Here is a 19,318-nt window from a genome sequence, read left to right on the forward strand (position 1 = left end):
TTTGCTAATTATCTAGTTGCAATCAATTTGTCTCTAGCCAATCTAAAACAGATGGTCACCAGAGAGGTTAAAAAGTCTGAGGACTGCAAAAAAGCCATTACTTTTAGTAATATAGTGACCTTGGGGAGCAAGGTTTTAGTAAAGCAAAATAGTCAAAAGGTACATTACAAAGGACTGAAAATAGAGTGTATAATAAGGAAACAGAAGGAGAGAATACAATCAATTTCTTCTTAGGTATCTGTCAGTAAAATAGAAGAGAGTTAGAATGTTAGTTTGAGAGTATGGCAAGACCTAAGGGAGGCTTTTAAAGAATGGGACAGGCCTAAATATATTTATAGGAAGCTGGGCAAGAGCCAATGAATAGAGTTTGATAGTGGGGGGGGGGGGTGTGACCAATTGGGAAAGTTTCTAGAGGAGATAAAAGAATAGGTTAGAAGCTACAGATAAAAGATTGGCCTTAGCAAAAAGGCAGGACACACTTCCTCAGGGAAGAGAGTAAAGGAAGAAAGGATAAAAAAAAATATAGGGGGTGAAGGAGCATAAAAATATGGAGTAGATGAGAAAAGAGAGTTCCTGGTGAATAGCCTCTTTCTTCTCAGTAAAGTAGAAGACAAAGGCATCTGCTGAGAAAAGTCAGAAAAGACATAAGGGAGTGGAAGAGAGAAGAGAAAGTTTGGCTTAGCTGTGGAGAGAAGCAGAATAAAAATCAGTCAAAGAGGAATTAAAATTTTTCAGTGAGGGCCCAGAAGGGATTAGTTAACATGACCCAGACTACACTGGTTGTGGGGAGGAGGCGCTGACTTCCTCTAACAACCTTTGTTCAGCATGTCCAGACTTTAGGCAGAGAAGACCTCAGCTGGAAGGCTGACAGCAAAGGGAGATGGAAAACAATGTATAATTGTACTGGTCATCTACAAGGCCAAGACTGTGGAAAGAAAAATGGGAAGCCAAAATAATGGACTGGAAAAATAAAGATGTAGAACTGAAGCTTATAGTGAGGATAATAGATAGGCTTAGCAGTGAACCAGAAGAGGTGGATGGATGGTTAATTGCAGTTGGTTGACCATCTTCCCCAGTTCTCCATGGCTACAGAAGACAGAAGAGGTGGATGATTCAATTAGTTGGAGATGGTTCATTTTCATTTTTTTTTTTCAAAAGAGAAGTGTTCTAGCCCCATCTGGTGGACATTTTCTTACCTTATCAACTTTCTCAGGAAAAATCCTTCCTACCAAGAGTGTTTTCGCTCAATCAGAAAATCTAAGCAATGATCCAAGTTAACACAGAAGAGAAATAAGTGCAGATGTTACCATAATTTTAATTAGAGACTAAAGGTAGGTTCCTTCCTAAAGGAATTAACTTCTTAAGGTAGAACCTTCCCAGGGTCTCATCTATAAATTGATAAACCGGAAATAGGTTTGGATCAAGGACACATGTAAAACCCAGTGGAATTGCGCAGTCAGCTATGGGAAGGGGTGGGGGAGTTGAGGGAGGTAAAGAACATGATTCTTGTAACCAAGGAAAAATGTTCTAAATTGACTAATTAAATTAAATTTTCAAAATAAAATTGATAAACCCCAATCGCTTCCTGATTCATTTATTCATTCCCTGCTGTGTGAAAAGCTATATGCTAGGTAATGAGGAGATACAAAGTTTCTATCAGATACAGCCTCCTTCCCCAACTTACAATTTAATAGAAAAGGAAAGGGAATTGCCATAACTATAATAGACAATGTTATACAAGTATAATAGACTTACAGGACCAGACCAATATCACTTTATTATCTGCTAAGGCAAGCTTCTGGCCATATGGAGACAAATTACTTGGAAGACTTGCTTGTTTGTTCAGTTATCTAATAACTGGCAAAAGTAATAATTAATCCACCAAGGCTCTCAAGTCACTTGTCCTCCTTGGTACTCATTTTTTTCCTACATAAAAATCAAGAGGTTGAACTCAATGACCTCTACGGTACCTTCTAGGTCTAAATTCTATTTTCAGAGTATTGTAGAAAAATGGACCCGGATCAGAGCAAGACAGAATATCACTAATACCTTGAGACAATCAGAAAAGGCTTCGTCATTGAGTTGGCATTGAAAGGATGACGGGCTTCCAGAAAGGAGAAAAGCATCCCAGTCTTGGGAAATTGCATGACAATGAAAATATCGCTTATGTTTGTAGCAACGGCTACAAATATCTCTTCCCCAGAACAGTCTTTTTCATAGTTCTATGCTGCTATGCCTGTAGCTCATACTTTCAGAAGCTCTCAGCAGACGTCGCCTCTCCCTAGTCCCTGCCATGTTCCCTTTGTGCTATCCCACATGGCACTCTCTGCCAACCCCAGCCTCAGGTAGTTCATGATTTAATTCAATATGCATTTAAGTGATTCCTTTTAAGCAAGGTGCATAAAAGGCGAAGTAGCCTAATGGATAGAGGGTGGGTCTCTGAATTGAGTCTGACCCTTCTCAATGCCCCAGACAACTCTCCAGAGCCCTAAATTATAGAACAGTTGATAATTTGCATTGGTACAAGGCATTTCCTCACTGAAAGTTCTCTGCTACACCAAAGGTGTCAAACACACCTTAAAATGCAATTGGAAAGTATTTAACAAAACAAAAATATACAATACAGAGATAATATTGCATTCTAAAACCAAAGCAATATACACTCACAGGGATCCTTACATGGATCCCTCATTTAAGAGCTTCAACTCTTACATTTAAGTACACTCAGGAAATGGGAGAGATCAAGCTGCTCTTGTTCGACAATTCTTCTGGACTCAAAAGGCAGGTCCTGGGTGATTTGCCTGTCTTACTTAGGATGATCACTTATCCGTCTCCTTTTGGGAATTTATGAAGATGAGTAGATAGGAACAAAAATATAAATGCACCGTGTGCCCTTGAGGCAAGTTCATTTTCTCCCGGATTTCTTCATATTCAGTTGCACCATTAAAACTTTAAATCCTTTCAAAGCCATTCCCATTAGCTCCTTTGACCCTCCAACATTTATTGAAGCCTCACACTATTTCGATAGTTTGTGAAGAGGGCTAAGTAATAACTAGCATTTATATAGATTTATATATGTCAACTCACTTGATCCTCCATTCTATAGATGAGAACACTGAGGCACGGAGATGAATGGATTTGCCCCGGATCACACAGCTAGGGAATATCTAAGTCAGAATTCAAACTCGGGTCTTCCTGACTCCACTGCCTCACCTAGGAAAGATATCGAATACCTTAGAGAGCCAATCACTACCAACCAAAAGGGAAGGGAAATCAGGGGAGGCTTCTTGGCGAACTTAAGACAATTTAATCCTTGAAGAAAGGGAAGGATTTCAATGGACGGAGATGGCGACCAAAAAGGAACAGCATCCTTTCCAGTCTTGGAGAGGCTTTTTTTAAAACATGGCAATGATAGAAGACAGAATGACAAGGTAGTTGTAAGGGAATCTGATTGAGGTCAATGAAACATTCTGCATGTTAGAAGAAAGGTGATTAACAAACCTCTTAAAATCCATGGGAATCAAACAGTCAGTTCAATTAACACACTACAATAACATTCTCTGAAAAAGACCAAATTCCCTTGTGCTTTTTTCCCTCAGTTATGACCATTTTAATTATATAAGGCTGATACCAAAAACCACAAGAGATTACAATGAAAAGGGTACTCAATAGTCCATTTTCAGAGCCTTATTTAGATTCCTAATCCTGTGCTTTTAATTAATATTTTGCTTCATCAAAGATATAAAAATATTGGCTAAATGCTTTATGTATTAAGTGTCCCCTCATCTAGGAAGAGCTTATCTTAAAAAATCCAGTTATAAAAAGCAAAAACCTGGACAAAGTTGGTCAAAAAATGTTTGCAAAATCCTTACTATGTGCCAGGCACTGTGCTAATGCTGGGGATGCAAAAAAAAAAAAAAGACAAAAGCCCATCCCTGTCCTCAAAAAGCTTGCAATGTAAAGAGGAAGACAAGATGCAAACAATATGCAAGATAAACAGAAAACATTCAACAGAGAGAAGGCACTAGAATTAAAATGGTTTAGGAATGGGTTTCTGTGGAAAGTGAGATTTTAGCTGGAACTTAAAGGAAGCCAGGGAAGCTAAGGGGCAGAGATAGGGAGGAAGAGCATTTCGGGAATAAGAGTCAGTCAGTGAAAAAGCCTTAAGTCAAAAGAGACAGAGCATCTTGTACAAGGAACAAGGAAGGAAGCCAATGTTACTGGACCAAAGAGTAGGGGGATATGAAGTGTGAGAAGACTGGAAAGAGTTTTGAACCCCAAAGGATTTTCTTTGATCTTGGAGGTGATAGGAAGCCCCTAGAGCAGGAGTCCCCAAACTTTTTACACAAGGGGCCAGTTCACTGTCCCTCAGACCGTTGGAGGGCCAGACTATAAAAACCTAACCCTAACCAGGCAGCAGTATACACAGTGCGGAATCCCCTCCCCCAGATTGCTGCTCACCATGCTGACATCTTCCATTGTGCAGCCACATAATCCTTTGTGCGGCATCTCATTCTAAGGTGCTACACAAAGGATTATGTCACCAGAAGTAGTACTGTTCGTGAGTGACGCCGCGCTTTGCAGTACCACCACATACAATACTCCTCTCACTGACCACCACACCAATGAAAGAGAGGCCCCTTCCGGAAGTGCGGTGGGGGCTGGATACATGGCCTCAGGGGGCCACATGTGGCCCGCGGGCCGCAGTTTGGGGACTCCTGGCCTAGAATTTATTGGAGAAGGGGTCAGATCTGTGCTTTTGAAAAATTGCCTTCAGAGCTGAGTGGACAATGAACTGGAGTGTGGAAAAACTTGAGGCAGGGATAACTGGCATAATTTAGGTGTGAGGAGATACAGGTCTGAACTTTCCTGAAAGAGGAAACAAGCAGGCCATATATGAGAGATGTTACCAAGACTGGCAGGTCTTGGTACCAAATTGGATATAGGGGATAAGCAGCAATAAGGAATTGAAGGCACCTATGTTATTAGCCTGGAGGCCTGGGAGGGGGATGGTGATGTCCTCAAAAGTCATAGGAAAGAAGAGTAGCTAGTGGTTCAGTAAATGGAGCGCCAGGCCTGGAGGTGGGAGGTCTGGGATTCAAATCTAGCTATGTGATCCGAGGCAATCCATCTAACCCCAATTGCCTAGCCCTTACCAATCTTCAGCCTCAGAACCAATACTTAGTATGGTATAGAACCAATACTAAGAAGGTATGGCTTAAAAAGGGGGGGGGGCACAACAGGAAAGTTTAAAAGGGGGACGGTATCAGGGGAAGGGGATTATGAGTTCAATTTTGGATATGCAGAGTTTAAGATATCTACGAATATCCAGTTTGAGATGTTTAGTAGGCAGATGGGCATGTGAGGCTGGAAGTCAGCAGAGAGGACTGGTTAAGATGAGAAAATCATCAGGAGAGATAACTGAATCCAGGAGATTTGATGAGATGACCAAGTGAAACAAGAGGGAGAAGAGGGCCCAGGACAAAAAGACCCATGAGAACTGTATGATCTGGAGGAAGATAGAGCAAAGGAGACTGAGGAATAATCAGAGAGATAGGAAAACCTAAAAAGAAGAAATACCAAGAAGAGTGATTGTGTCAAAACCTACTTTTTTTTTGACATAAAGGTCAAAAAGGATGAAGATTGAGGGAAAAAAAAAAGACACTAGCTCTGGCAATGATGAGATTATTGTTAACTTTGGAGAGAGCACTTTCAGTTGAATGATGAGTTTGGAAGCCAGACTATAAAACTCTAATCTGAAAAAGAACAAAGATTTTTCTCCCCACAAAACAAAGGATTCCTATAAACAGTGAGCTCTTCTCATGAATACATAGAAAATGAATGCAACTTATATTTGATTGACACATAGCTTTTCAATAACAATCTATTACAAAGTAAACAGCCACAAGTGAAAATCAGCCTATAGAATCAAGGGTTAGCATAAATAAATCTAATTTTCATCCTTCATGGCCTCTATGTATGTATTAACATGGTTGCTCGCTCTTCTTTATATTTCCAACCTTTTCATTCAAGTGAGACTGCTCTCTCCAAAATGACCAATAATCTGTTACCAAATCTAGTGAATGTATTTTCAATCCTCAACCTAATTTTTAACCTCTATGTAGGATTTGACACTATTATTCACTCTTTTCCTGATAGTTTCTCATCTAGTTCTTTTTTCCCTTTGTGCTAATATTTGGATATTTTATCCATTTGGAACTTAGTGGACTACATGAGAAGCAATCTAATAAAATAGAAAATTCACTGTACTTTAAGTCCTACCCTCCCCACCCCCTCATTTTCCCATCTGTAAAATGGGAATAGGCATACCTCTAGTAACTGCATACATGGCTGAGTTAAAAAATATATGTTAAACTGTTTTATAAGCTTTGAAGTGCTAGACAAAAGTCAGTTCTTGTTATTTTAAGATATTGCCCTAAACCTATTCTCTGCAAAATTGCTTTTTGGTATTCTTAGCAGTTCTTGACAAATAAAACATATCTCCTAAGTATCTTGCCATCTCCTGTTATTGGCTTCCTTCTAGGTTTTTCTAAACAAGATTATTCCACTGATTAACCAGTACCAAAGTTTTCATGATGACTGCTTATTAATGTAACCTGGGATTTAGTAATGCTAGGTCTTCTTCACTTCTATTTTTAAAAATTCATCATGGCCCTTGAAATTCTTGACCTTTTGTTCCTCCAACTGGATTTTATTTTGTTGAGTTATACAAAGCAACCCCTTGGTAGTCTGAGTGATATGATGCAAACACTGAAGACTAATTTAGCTTCAATCATCATTATTATACTGGTACAGCCAAGTAATGAATATTAAATCTCTCCCCAGTTAAGATTTTCTTTATTACTACAAAAAAATTTTTTGTAGTTATATTTATATGATTTGTATATGTTTAGTATATTACTCTAAATTAACCTTTCCACCTTCTGTTAGCAAAAATGCTGGCTAGCAGTTTGAAACTTCAAAAGTATAAATGCTACAAGTTTACCACTCACACCCTTAAAAAAAGTCATTTGAAAGTTTAATCATAAACAATTTCTTTTACATTTAGGTTTCTGAGTTTCAAATAAATTTTTTAAATTTTAATAAGATGTGGCATATATTACATACATGACAATTTCTGGATGACACTTTCTCAGACTAGGGGACCAATAGAGGCAGTCTTCTTTATCGGCCACCTTGGTCACCCTATCTATCTCGATTTGTTTTCCTGTCCTGTAGGTATCAAAACCTCATTATTGTGAATGATCTTCAGGCTAGGATTACAAATGTAATCCTTTTACTTACTGAGGAGCAGCTGCTGATGAAACAGAAACCCACATTTCTTAACATCTATATTCTTCCAACGATGTTCTGTGATTAAATAAATGTTGTGCAACACAGACATCATTATCTAGGAAGCCAAAGTTGGAGATCATTTGAAGGACAAAGGCTGAAAGGTATTACAAATAAGGACTGTGAAATAATAATGGTCTAATAGATGTCATTAAAGAAATATATGATGGAAAAAGACTAGCTGTTTATGAAGAGCGGAAGATAACTGATGGTCAACCTACATGCTTGGTTGGCATCAAGAATGGATAAGAGTCCAGGAAGAAAACTTCTTGAAGCACTTGAAACAGTGAAGTTCGACAGACTTCACTGGAGGAAAATCAGAGAGCACACATATCCATCAGCATTGCCTGAAAAAAGTTGTTTATTACTGTGACTTTTGTACACACTAGCACATGATCAACCACTGCAAACTTATGTGATATACCAAAATATTCAGATGGGCAGATCACATCATGAGGCTGAGGGATGATGTAGTACTCAATATCAGGAGAACATAGGAGAATTCCAGAAATCCAGGATGGATTACCCTTGGAAATTTAAGGGAAGATAGTCAAGAGCAGCATAGAATAAAGAAGCCTGAGAGCTTATGATCTATATAGGTGAAAAAAAAACAACTACCAAGCCAATGAGATCATAAATTCATGAATATTCAGAATATTTTTTTTAACTATTCCCTTTGCACCCTAGACAGATATTATATATAATCAGAAGGCTTCTTTTCCAGGCACCAAAGCAGAAGAAAAACAGGAGGTGGTGTTCTGCTTAATACTTCACTGGTTTTCCAGTCCTTAATAGTCACAAAATGAATAATTTTTTGATAAATCCTTCTTTAATGAATTACAAGTATAAAGTACGCATATAAAAACAGGGATGTATACATAGGGAATTAAGAGCATCATGATATGTACAAATGATCTTTAAAAAAAAAAAAACAGCATAAATTGCACTGATTAAGAATGAGAAGTCCATTAAAATTTTCTCCAAATCTGATTCATTTGGCTGTTCTGGTTCGGAGTCTTCGTTTGAGAATCTGGTGATCACTTTCTTTTTCTTTTTGATCCATAAAAATCTGAAATTAAGTTATTTCACATGTTTAAGATTTACATAACTTCTAGAGTAAGAATGGTCATAAATGACTGTTTATGTTTAATAAATTATTATGAATTAAAAGTAGTAGCACAGGCAAAAATAATTGCCACTTCTTTTAACGTCCTGTCTAACTAGGCAACCCATTTAAAGGTATAGAAAAGCACGTTCATATAGAAAAAAATCTTCCCCATAACAAATACCCAACAGTAAAACAAAAGTATTTAATGATCCATACATTAAAGTGTGGGGATATACTATTCAAAAATAATTAATAAAATACTCAAGATTCTAGAAACAAATTATGCTAAATGGCAAAATCTGAAGTGGGCAAACAAATGTGAAGAAACTGCTTTGTGGTAGATCTAGCTGATGAGGTCAAAGAGAAGCTTACAGTTGGGAGAGCTATGACTCCTGAGGTGAGAAGTGATATTCAAACAAGGTTAAAAAAAAAATTAGCAAGGCTGATATTGGGTCTGAAACTATCTAACTCCACCAGTGCCTAACTAATCCAGTGCTTTCAAGTGATAATTCCTAGCCATTGAAATTTTTTTGCTGTGAGACTATGGATAAATCGGCTTCATATTTTCCCCTTTGTAAAATGATGAGAGTTGACTAAATTGTCACTAAAGGATATTTTCCCCCCTCTAACTCTAAAATTCTATTATTTTAAGTAAGGAATATAGAATGGGAAAGTGATCAACATACAAAATTACTTCAAAATAACTAAACAACTATTTTTCCCCTGCTTTGCCACCTCCAAATTTCATTACTTTGGTGGACTGTCACTGATAGCAGATCTTTCCTGCTTAATTCTCTTGTATAATTGCATTTCCAATAATTTTCTCTATTTGCTTATCCAAGTAGAAGTACATGTAAAAATTCAGGACTTTTTTTATGGAACCATTTTTAATTCCATTTCATAGAAAAAAGGGTAGAGAGAAGAGATTGGGTGCTAATTTGATGTCTTCTCAGTAACCATTGCACACATTTTGGGAGGGTTGGGGGATGGGGAGCAGGGACACCACTATTCATTCTTGTTCTAACAACAAAAGTAATAATAATAATAGTGTGTTATTACCAAAATTCAGAGCTAAGAGAAGATATTCTGATATAATCTAGACTTAAAAAGGGATCTGCACTGCAATATTTATACAAAGTAGGAGTCTGGTCTATGTCAACAATAGGCAAGGAAGGATGTACTACCTCTCAATACTATCTAATCCAGTTTTGAACAACTGTTAGTAAGTTTTTACTTACATTAAGCTTTAATTTGCCTTTTTGAAAGAGACAAGTCTAGTAACTCTTTCATATGATTGCCACCCTTTCTTTAAACACTTGAAAAAAGCTGTCATATTCCCCCTCCAAAATCTTTTCTAAGCTAAACTTCTCTTCCTTTTGGTCTACTAATGCCTCCTCAGACACTTATAAAGTGGATTTTGATCCAAGTTTGAAACTGTATTCATCCTCTGATGGTAATTTAATAATTACATCTCATTAGCCAATTAAATTTAATCTTATTTAATTTGGTCCAATGAGTTAGTCTGTCAATAACTTTTTGGATCCTGACTCTATCATTTAGTCTGTTGGCTACACCTTCCAGCTTTGTGTCATCTGAAAATCTTAAGAGAACACTATTTATGCCAGGAACTCTGAATGTTTATGTCCTACACCAGAGGACAGTAAACTATAGCCCATAGCTCAAATCTAGCCTGCCACTTGGTTTCTGTACTGTCTATCATTTGTATTGCCCATAAGCAAAGAATGGCAGATGCGTTTTAAAATAAAGTTTAATCATATTTTAAAAAGTAAAAATCATTCTTAGCTCATGATCTGTATAGAAATCTGCTGGTCAGATTTGTCCCTTGGGCTATAAGTTGATAGCCCCTGTCCTACACAGCAGCTAAGGTGTCTAGCTAGTTAGATTTTAGCTGGCAAGTCGCCCCCCATAGCCCAATCTTCCTTTCCAAAGCCCTTTTTGATTGCATTCAACCCATATCTTTCATATCTTGCTGCCTTTGTTATGTTCATTCCATCTCCTGCTTGTTTTTACACATATGTGTATTATATGTATACAAACATATACATACTTGCACACACACACACACATATGGTGTTTTGTTGTTTTAAATCTGAAGAGCAGAAGCAATGGTAAACCTTCAGAACTGCCTTTGATTTCTTTTGCATTAATAAGCACTTCATGCCTGGATATTCAACTAGTTCCAAATTCACCTAAGCACACTGCTGTCTAGCCCACATCTCACTATCTTCTCTACAAAATTATCATGAGACTATTGAATGCTTTACCGAAAGTAAACAATTTATATAGTACTATTCCCCTAATATTCTAGGCTGAGATACTTGTCAAAATAGGATATAAGGTGAGGTTGGTATAACCTGTTCTTGGTGAGGTCATGTTGGCTAGCTCTTCATGACTACCACTTCCTTTCCTAAATGTATCAATTATCCCTTTAATAATACATTCCAGTATTTTTCCTGGAATTGAAGTCAATCTTACTGGACAGCCTCTTCTTTGTTCTAAAAATTGGGCCCTTCTCTAATCCTGTGGTATGTCTCCCATCCTCCACAATCTTTCAAAGATTACTAGTAATTAATGAGTGCTTAAAAATCACTTGGTGATTGACTGATTTATAATGTAAAGTGGTAGCAATTTAATACACCAGTCTTTTCAGTGCCTTCACATTTAATTTATCTAGGCCTGGCTAAATGGAATTTATCAATGACAGCATCAGATCTCTATTAGTTATTTCTCTTCTATCTTTTCCAGTTCAAAGACCTTTCTCTTCAGAAAAAGGACAGAAGCAAAATAACCAATAAGCAAATATCCCTCCATCAAGAGATATTATCTTATCTATCCTTAGCATCAGTGCTATCTTCTTTGATTCTCTTTTCTACCATATGGCTTTAAAAATTGCCTATTATCCTTAGATTTCCTCACCAGGATCCACTCACCATGTATTTTTAATACTTCTGACACTTCTTACAGGCCCAGGTCATCCTGTTTTCATTTTCTAATGGTTAGAGGATTACCCAGGCAAGTAAATTACTAACTGCATCATTATGGTAGTAACAGCAAAAGCTATTAATGACTCTAAAAAATTAAAATGAAGGTAGCTTTCATGTACATTAATTTTAGTTTTTACAAATATTTATTAACATGCCCAAACTAGAAAATATAGATGTACTCCTACAGATATATGCAAAGCATTTATTTCTAACACATTTGGACAGAATAGAAATTCACACCAGCATTTGGAATGTTAGCATGTCTTCAGTTCCAAACCACAAACACAGGGATTTTTACTTACCACTTGGCCAGTAATATCTAAAGGACTGGAGATCTCACTTGTATACAACTTCCGTTTGGTCCGCTTTGGTCGGGATCCATTTTCATTACCTTTTTCAGGTCCAATGGGCTTTGAAGGGCTCATTTTTTCCATCAGCTTCTTTGCTAGAAAGTCAAGTTATTTTTCTTAAAATCAGTCTAACAAAACAATTTAAATTTCAAGGGAAAACAAACAAACAAAACATTCCAGGGATAGTTCTCCTAAAGATGGTGTGGATGCCTTGAAAAGATACTAGAGATAATGGGTCCTGAAATGACACTTTGGGAAAACGAAGTTCATATTTTACAAAGTACTTTCAGAAGAGAGAAAGAGAGCACTAACAATATTTATCACAAAAAAAAAAAGGAGGTAATAGATGAGCTGAATTTTTAAAGAAGCTAGAAATTGTAGGAGGTAGAGGAGTGAGGAATTAGAGCATTCCAGGCTTGGGGGACAGCCACAGAGGTAGGAGATGGAATGTTGCATTTGGACAATTGCTTGAAGGACCAAATTGGTAGAAAAGTAAGATTGAGAAAAAAAAAGGCTAATGATGACCATATTATGGAAGGCTTTAAATATGGGGCTGATATTTATGTGATGGCAAAGAATATGAAATGGTGGGAGTATCCTTCAAACAAGAAATAACTGAACAAATTCCAGCATATGAATGTGATGGAATACTATGGACTTGAATGAAACAATGCAGGGAAGGATTTCAGAGAAGCCTGAGAGGACTTGTATGAACTAATGCAGAATCAAATGAGTAGACAAGAGCACAATTTGTACAATAGCAATATATGAGGGACCAACAACTTTGTAAGGCTTAAGAACTCTGATCAAAGCAATGACCAACCATGATTCTAGAAGAGAAATGAGGTATTACACTATCTCCTGACAGAAGATAGGGGACTCAGAGTGAAAGTGGAGACATTTTTTCAGACATAGCCTATGCTCAAATTATTTTGCTTGACTCACATATCAGCCACAAGAATTTTACTTTTCTCTCTTTTTATGATAGGAAGTGAACAATAGGAACAGTAGGAGAAAGAAAACTGAGTTTAAAGGGCTAAAAATAAATGAACAAATATCAGACTAGTAGGCCTGATGTGTCTGTAGAGATTAACTAAAAGCAATAAGAAGCTACTAAAGATTTTTAAATATGGAAATGACATAGTCCTGTTTTAGGAATATTAATGTGGTACCTATATGAAAATTAAATTGTATTAAACAGCCATTAAAAATATTTCCAATTAGGACACCATTACAATAGTTGAAATGGGAAATAATAAGGGTTCTATACACCAGAAGTGACCATATGAGGGGAGAAACAGGAATGAATATAAAGATAGAATCAATAAGACTTGGCAATAAACTAGACATGGGTGGTAGAAAAGAAGGGGAGAACTGCAACTGATAATTAAAAGGATGGAGTTGTCGTCAACAGAAACAGGGCAATTTTAAGGAGTGATGGTTTGTGGGGGTAAAAATGTTTTGTCTGTGATAAATCTCAGTTGCCAAAGGGTGAAAATGAAGATGGTCAGAAGCCAGGATATGGGACTAGAGTTCAGGAAAGAGATTAAGGTTAACCATATTTCCCTTCTGAGTCTATCACATGGAGTTGCTCATAGTAGTACTTAATAAGTGTTTGTTGAATTGAATGTAGACATTGAGGAGGAATTATCAGAGATAATAATAAAACCAATAAGACTGCCAAACAATAAAAAGTACAGAAATGAGAGAAACCAGGACAGAACTTATGAGACATTCACATTTATGGGAAGGAAAGACTCATATTCAGCAAGTCCAGTATTGGGATTTCACAAAAAAAGGGCAGTGTTAGGACAAAGGATTCTAGGATTGAAGGCAGTATATAGTTGAAGTGGTTAACTATGAAGTCAGGCCTTTAGAGGGAGGGTGGTAAAGACAGGGCAAGGGTGATAGATTAGAACAGGGAAAGATTAAAGGCCACAGTGAAAACAAAGTAAATAGGATTCTATGATCAAGGAAGAATTTCAGACTACTAGATAAAGGAAAGAGCACAAAGACAGATGATACACAAGACTAAGAGTATGATCATCTACTGGGGTGGTTGAGATGGAGTGAAGATGTAATCAAGGGTAACCTGGAATCAAAGAGGAGCTATAGATATTTGAAGAAACATCAGTATACATATTAAAGTTCCTATGTATTAGGAAGAGTTTGGGATGGAAAGAAAAACTATAGGCCAAGTTCTGAATTCTTAGATAAATGAAGAAATGATCTGCAAGCCAACAAATGATTATGACAAAAATTTAGCATGATGATATAGACAGAGTGAACTTCAAATAAGGAAAGGTTACCAAGTTATGGTGAAAGAGAATTGGTTCCAGAAATAGAAAAGAAGAGCATTGATTAATAAATCCTTCTTGGATGAAGTATGCATACTCCTCTTCCTGACCTAGAAGGCCTAGGAGTGATGAGAGAAATATTGGAGAAGTTAGCCAGGGATGCAGTCTTTTCTAGAAGGTTGTTTCTATTAACTTTTTCTCTGAAGAATTTCCCACTCAATCTTCTTTACATAAAACAAAAGCCATGTGTGACATTAGAAATTAAGATTTTTATTATAAAAAAATTTTAAGAGGAAGTAATTTAACTAAAATTATACTTCAAAAATAAAACAAAACAACAACAAAACCCCAAGATTTTCTTCAGGGGAAAAGGGAAAGAAAATTTACTAGATTATATACACTTAATAAATTCTCTACAAACCTTTTGACTGAAGAATTGTCGGTGAATGTTGTAAGAAATCTCCAAACTTTTGTAATGTTCCATCTTTTTTCTTAATGGATGACTTTGGGCTGAGAGTAGATGCTTGATTCCGTAAAGAATATGCCTTTTTAGATGATAGCATAGTGGAAACCTAGTGGGCATACAAACATTTTTAATTTTCAAAAAATGTATAAAAAGAGAAAAATACTGGGAATTAAATCACCTTAAATTTGTTATTTCCTCATTCATTTACTATTATAACATAGTAAAACATTTTTAATACTTGTTTCAATTAAAATATATGACTAGGAGTAGCAATAATGATCTCAGACAAAGATAAAGCAAAAACAGATCTGATTAAAAGAGATAACATGGGAAATTACATCTTGCTAAAAGGTGCTATAAACACTTAAGTAGTATCAATACTAAAGAGAAATGAACCAAATGATATAGCTTTTAAATTTTTAAAGGAGAAATTAAATGAACTTTAGGAAAAAATAGATGGTAAAATTATACTAGTGGAAGACTTCAAATTCCCCCTTTCAGATCTAAATAAATCAAACCAAAAAATTAACAAAAGTAAAGGAAGTGAATGAAATCTTAGAAAAGTTAGAACTAATAGGTCACTGGAGAGAATTAAATGGCAATAGAAAAGAATATGCCTTTTTTTCCAGCAGTACATGGCTCTGACAGAAAAACTGACTGTGTATTAGGGCATAAAAACTTCATAACCAAATGCAGAAAAGCAGAAATAAGAAATGCATTCTTTTCAAATGATAATGTAATGAAAATTATAATTGATAAAGCTCCATGGAAAGATAAATCAAAAATATAATCTAATACTAAAAAAAGAGTAGATCAAAGAACGAATTATAGAATAATTTTATTAATGAGAATGACAATGCGAGACAACATACCAAAATTTATGGGATACAGCCAAAGCAGTACTACTTAGGGGAAAGTTTATATCTCTAAAACATTTATCTAATATTTGATAGTTCCTTCAATGTTTGGTATAAACAATTTGGTGTTTTTAACTAATGGTTGAGACTCTTTATGATTTACAAGTTGTTATGTTTGAAAATGAAGGTAAACTGAGAAATAATGATCTGAGCATGATCAGGCATTAGGCTAGTAGTAACCAAAAAATTGAGTATATGGCCTCTCCATAACCAAAGACCTTGAGATAAGATTGACTAGCCTTCATATAGTTTTTGGAAGGATAAGGGAACAAAGAACAGAGTTAAGAAGGTGGGGAAGATAATGTAATTATTCAAATTATAAGCAAGCATACTCTCTTTGGGGGCAAGGAAAGAAAACTAAAATGGAGATGGGGTAGAGGTGAAATTAGAAGAAGGGAAAGCCTCAGTGACTAATTTGTAGAGGATTTGGCCTAAGCAGATGCCACCAGACAAGAGTAGTAGACTAGACATATAAGGATTTAAGCTGGTGACCAAGTTGGTGAAGGCAGGAAGTAGCACAACAAGAGTGGCAATACTGTGGACACGTTAATTATAAATCAAGGTGAATATGTCAAGGTATCCCAAATTCTGTTACATTTTATCAAGTTTGGTACAAGCTAAATATTCCATGTAGAGATTTAAGGTTAGTATTATACATCTAAATAAATAAATATAATTTATCTTTAGGATAATAAGTGATAAATTCATTGCCATTTAAAATTTTTGCAAATAAAATTCAAACTAATGGTCACTACTAGAAAATGGAAAAAAAATAAACCTTTGGTTCCTTTTTGATAGAATTGCAACCATATGAGTCTGGCAACTTAGTTCTGGGTGTGGTAACATTTTTCTTATTTTCATGTTTCACAAAGTTCTGAGAAAAAAAGAATTAAAAGATCAAACTGTCAGTAACAAGTTTTTTCTCTAATGACTTCTTAATCTTAAAAAGTTTATGTTATTACTTAAGACATTAACTTCAATGTCATAAAGATAGCACAACACATGAAATCTAAGGCAGCTAAATAGAACAATTAGGGAAAAAGGCCACTTTCCTTATTCATTCTTCAGTGAATATTAAAATAGCCATCTTGCTTGTTACTCTCTCAATAGTCCACCACTTAAATGTTGGTATACCACCAATTGTCCAAAGCAGTCATAAACTAAGAGATTCTCCTGTTAGGCATATAATTCAAGGAGATAATGGACAAAAAGTCCTCAAAGGCAGCCCTTTTCATGGTAACAAAGAACTACAATGTAATTCCATAGGGAATGACTAAACAAATTGTGTTCTATGAATGTTGGATATTACTCTGCTGTACGAAATGAAAGGAATGATGAATATAGAGGCATGGAAAGACTTATATAAATTGATGCAAGTACAAAATTAAAAAAAAATAAGTATGACTACATATATACCTAAACATATATAATATGCCTATATATATATGTATATATACACACACATATATATGACAACAATATAAATATAAAGAACAATCACAAAACAATCAAGACCAAATGTAAAATTATAATGAACAAGTCCAAGGGCAGCTACAGGTGGCAGAGTAAATAGAGTTCAGGCCTAGAGATTAGAAGTTCTGGGTTCAAATCTGATCCCAGACACTGCCTAGCTGTATGACTCTAGACAAGTCACTTAACCCCAACTGCCCAATCCTTATCACTCTTCTGCCTCGGAATCAATACTTAGTACTGATTCTAAAATGGAAAGGAAGTGTTAAAAAAAAACATCCTATACCCTTCGATGTTTTTTTGCAGAGGTCAGGGTCCACCAGTATGGAACATTGATTATAATGCTACATTTTTTCAATAGGTGACCCGTTTTGCTAATTTTCTTCTTTTCTAAAAAAATATATATATATATGTATATATATATATATTATAAGAAATGACTCTTGGAGATGGGAGGAAAGAGTTACAAGAATGAATCTAGGCGATAAAGAAATCCATTTAAATCTCTTTTGCCCTGCCAAAAAAAATGTGTTCACTACTGTTAAGGAGATCTAGGATAGAGTCGAAGTTGAAGAGGGATTCATTAAGGATGGTGAGGACCTCCAGATGTTCTTACTTACAAATGACATTGGGCTATGTGCATTAAGCCCTAGAACATTTAAAAGTCTCTTGGAAGGGAACCATAACCACTCCAAAAAGTTTAGTCTAACCATCTACAAAGAAAAAACTATGTGGATGAGAAATAACTACATATGGAACAGAAAGTACACATAAACAATATTGGGTCCAGAATTAAATGGTCTAGATTGCCTTCATGAAACCACAAAGATCCTATTGGTGGCGTTGTAGGGCTAAAAGATAAGGAAAAAGTGCAGTTGTTTTTTTTTTTAATTAAGTAGTATCACTTGAGGGCACCATAGAGACTGATGGTGAATGGAAGCAATAAGAAAGAAGGAACTTAAAGGGAGACCTGGAATAAAGAGAGTCATCATCAAAGAGTGATCAAAAAAGGTGCTATTTCATAGGGGCGGCTACATGACTCAGTGAATAGAAAGCCAGGTCCAGAGATGGGAGGTACTAGGTTCAAATGTAGCCTCGGACACTTCCTGGCTTTGAGACCCTAGGCAAGTCACTTAACTCCCATTGCCTAGCCCTTACTGCTCTTCTGCCTGAGAACCAATATTTAATATTGATTCTAAGACTGAAGGCAAGGATTAAAAAAGAGAGAGATGGTATTTCAGCCAAAAGAACACTGTAACCATTAGACTCTGTCATAGCAATAGCTAGAGCACAAAGTTTTATGCTTCTTTCTTGGAAACATAAAAGAAGGCTTTGCACTGATGATGTAGTGACAAAAAATTGCTTGGAGGCATAAAAACTCCCCAGCATAGTGAGGGGGAAGGGAGGAACATCTCTGAGGGTCCAGGGTCTAGGCAGACTCTCTGTGAGGGGCAGGAAGGCAAAGGGGAAGCCAAGTGTTGATTAGAAACAGCATTAGCACAGGGCTCTCAACATGTATCCTTACTCTGTGTCTGACAACTGTATTCTTTCTATACTTTTTGCCTGTGTATGATTCCTGAGTTTAGGGTAGCTGACAGCAGCCTCTGAAAACATCAGCTCTGCTGTAATTCAAACTTTTAAATCAAAGATTTTCTGGAATTTACATTTTAAGATGTAATATTAGAGACTTTAAATACACCTAAAAATGAGCAGGTCCCAGAAAATTCTGGAGAAGGTAAAACATGATAAAGAAATGGTTTTGGAAATGGACTTTTCAGAGAAAGGTGTTTACCTCTTCCATCTCACTACTCTTCCTCTTCTTAGGCTTGGATATCTTAACCGTCACTGGTACAAGACTACCAAGATGCTTCACTGACATCTTGTTAGGCTGCAGAGGTGTAAACCGGATCTCTAATTCTGATTTTGGAAACCGAGTTACATGTTCATTATCTGTTGACACTTCAGAAGAGTCAAGGGCTATACCCGAACCATCCTGCAGTTGAAATGGAAAAGATAAAAAAAAAACAAAGAAATTTTTACAAAGTGATGGATTCATAACTAAATTATACTGGATCACAACAATTTTCCTTCATGTGGCTATCAAGATATGAAGTGTATGGAGAAAGCAGTCAGCCAAACTTAATGTCAAAAGTTTACTGCCATAAAAGCCCTCAATTCAATTAAACAAACATTGATAAAGCACTGTGAAAACATTCACTAATGTAAGTGTTGGAGAAGATACAAATGTTACTGGCTCCTGCTCTGGTGGTATAACTCTTAGTGAGCACATATACAAATAATCATAATACACAATGTGAATAATAAGTAATAAGGGAGTTAGAAACAAAGTGT

At 36.1% G+C, this 19,318-nt stretch overlaps 1 protein-coding gene across 3 annotated transcripts in view; it reads right to left on the minus strand.

Moving 5' to 3' along the window:
• Positions 1 to 7,696: 7,696 nt before the first annotated feature.
• KIF20B (kinesin family member 20B) overlaps positions 7,697 to 19,318 on the minus strand; it is a 97,260-nt gene continuing 85,638 nt past the window's right edge. For all 3 annotated transcript variants that reach the window (XM_016428024.2, XM_016428026.2, XM_016428023.2), the window contains exons 30-34: positions 18,759 to 18,959; positions 16,275 to 16,370; positions 14,535 to 14,685; positions 11,769 to 11,911; positions 7,697 to 8,422 (exon numbers count right to left, since the gene is read on the minus strand). In XM_016428024.2, the coding sequence (XP_016283510.1) occupies positions 8,345 to 8,422; positions 11,769 to 11,911; positions 14,535 to 14,685; positions 16,275 to 16,370; positions 18,759 to 18,959 (669 nt within the window). In that variant the 3' untranslated portion in view covers positions 7,697 to 8,344. The remainder of the gene's footprint in view (positions 8,423 to 11,768; positions 11,912 to 14,534; positions 14,686 to 16,274; positions 16,371 to 18,758; positions 18,960 to 19,318) is intronic.

This window comes from Monodelphis domestica, chromosome 1 (genome assembly GCF_027887165.1).
Source record: "Monodelphis domestica isolate mMonDom1 chromosome 1, mMonDom1.pri, whole genome shotgun sequence".
NCBI classification, from domain to species: Eukaryota; Metazoa; Chordata; class Mammalia; order Didelphimorphia; family Didelphidae; genus Monodelphis; species Monodelphis domestica.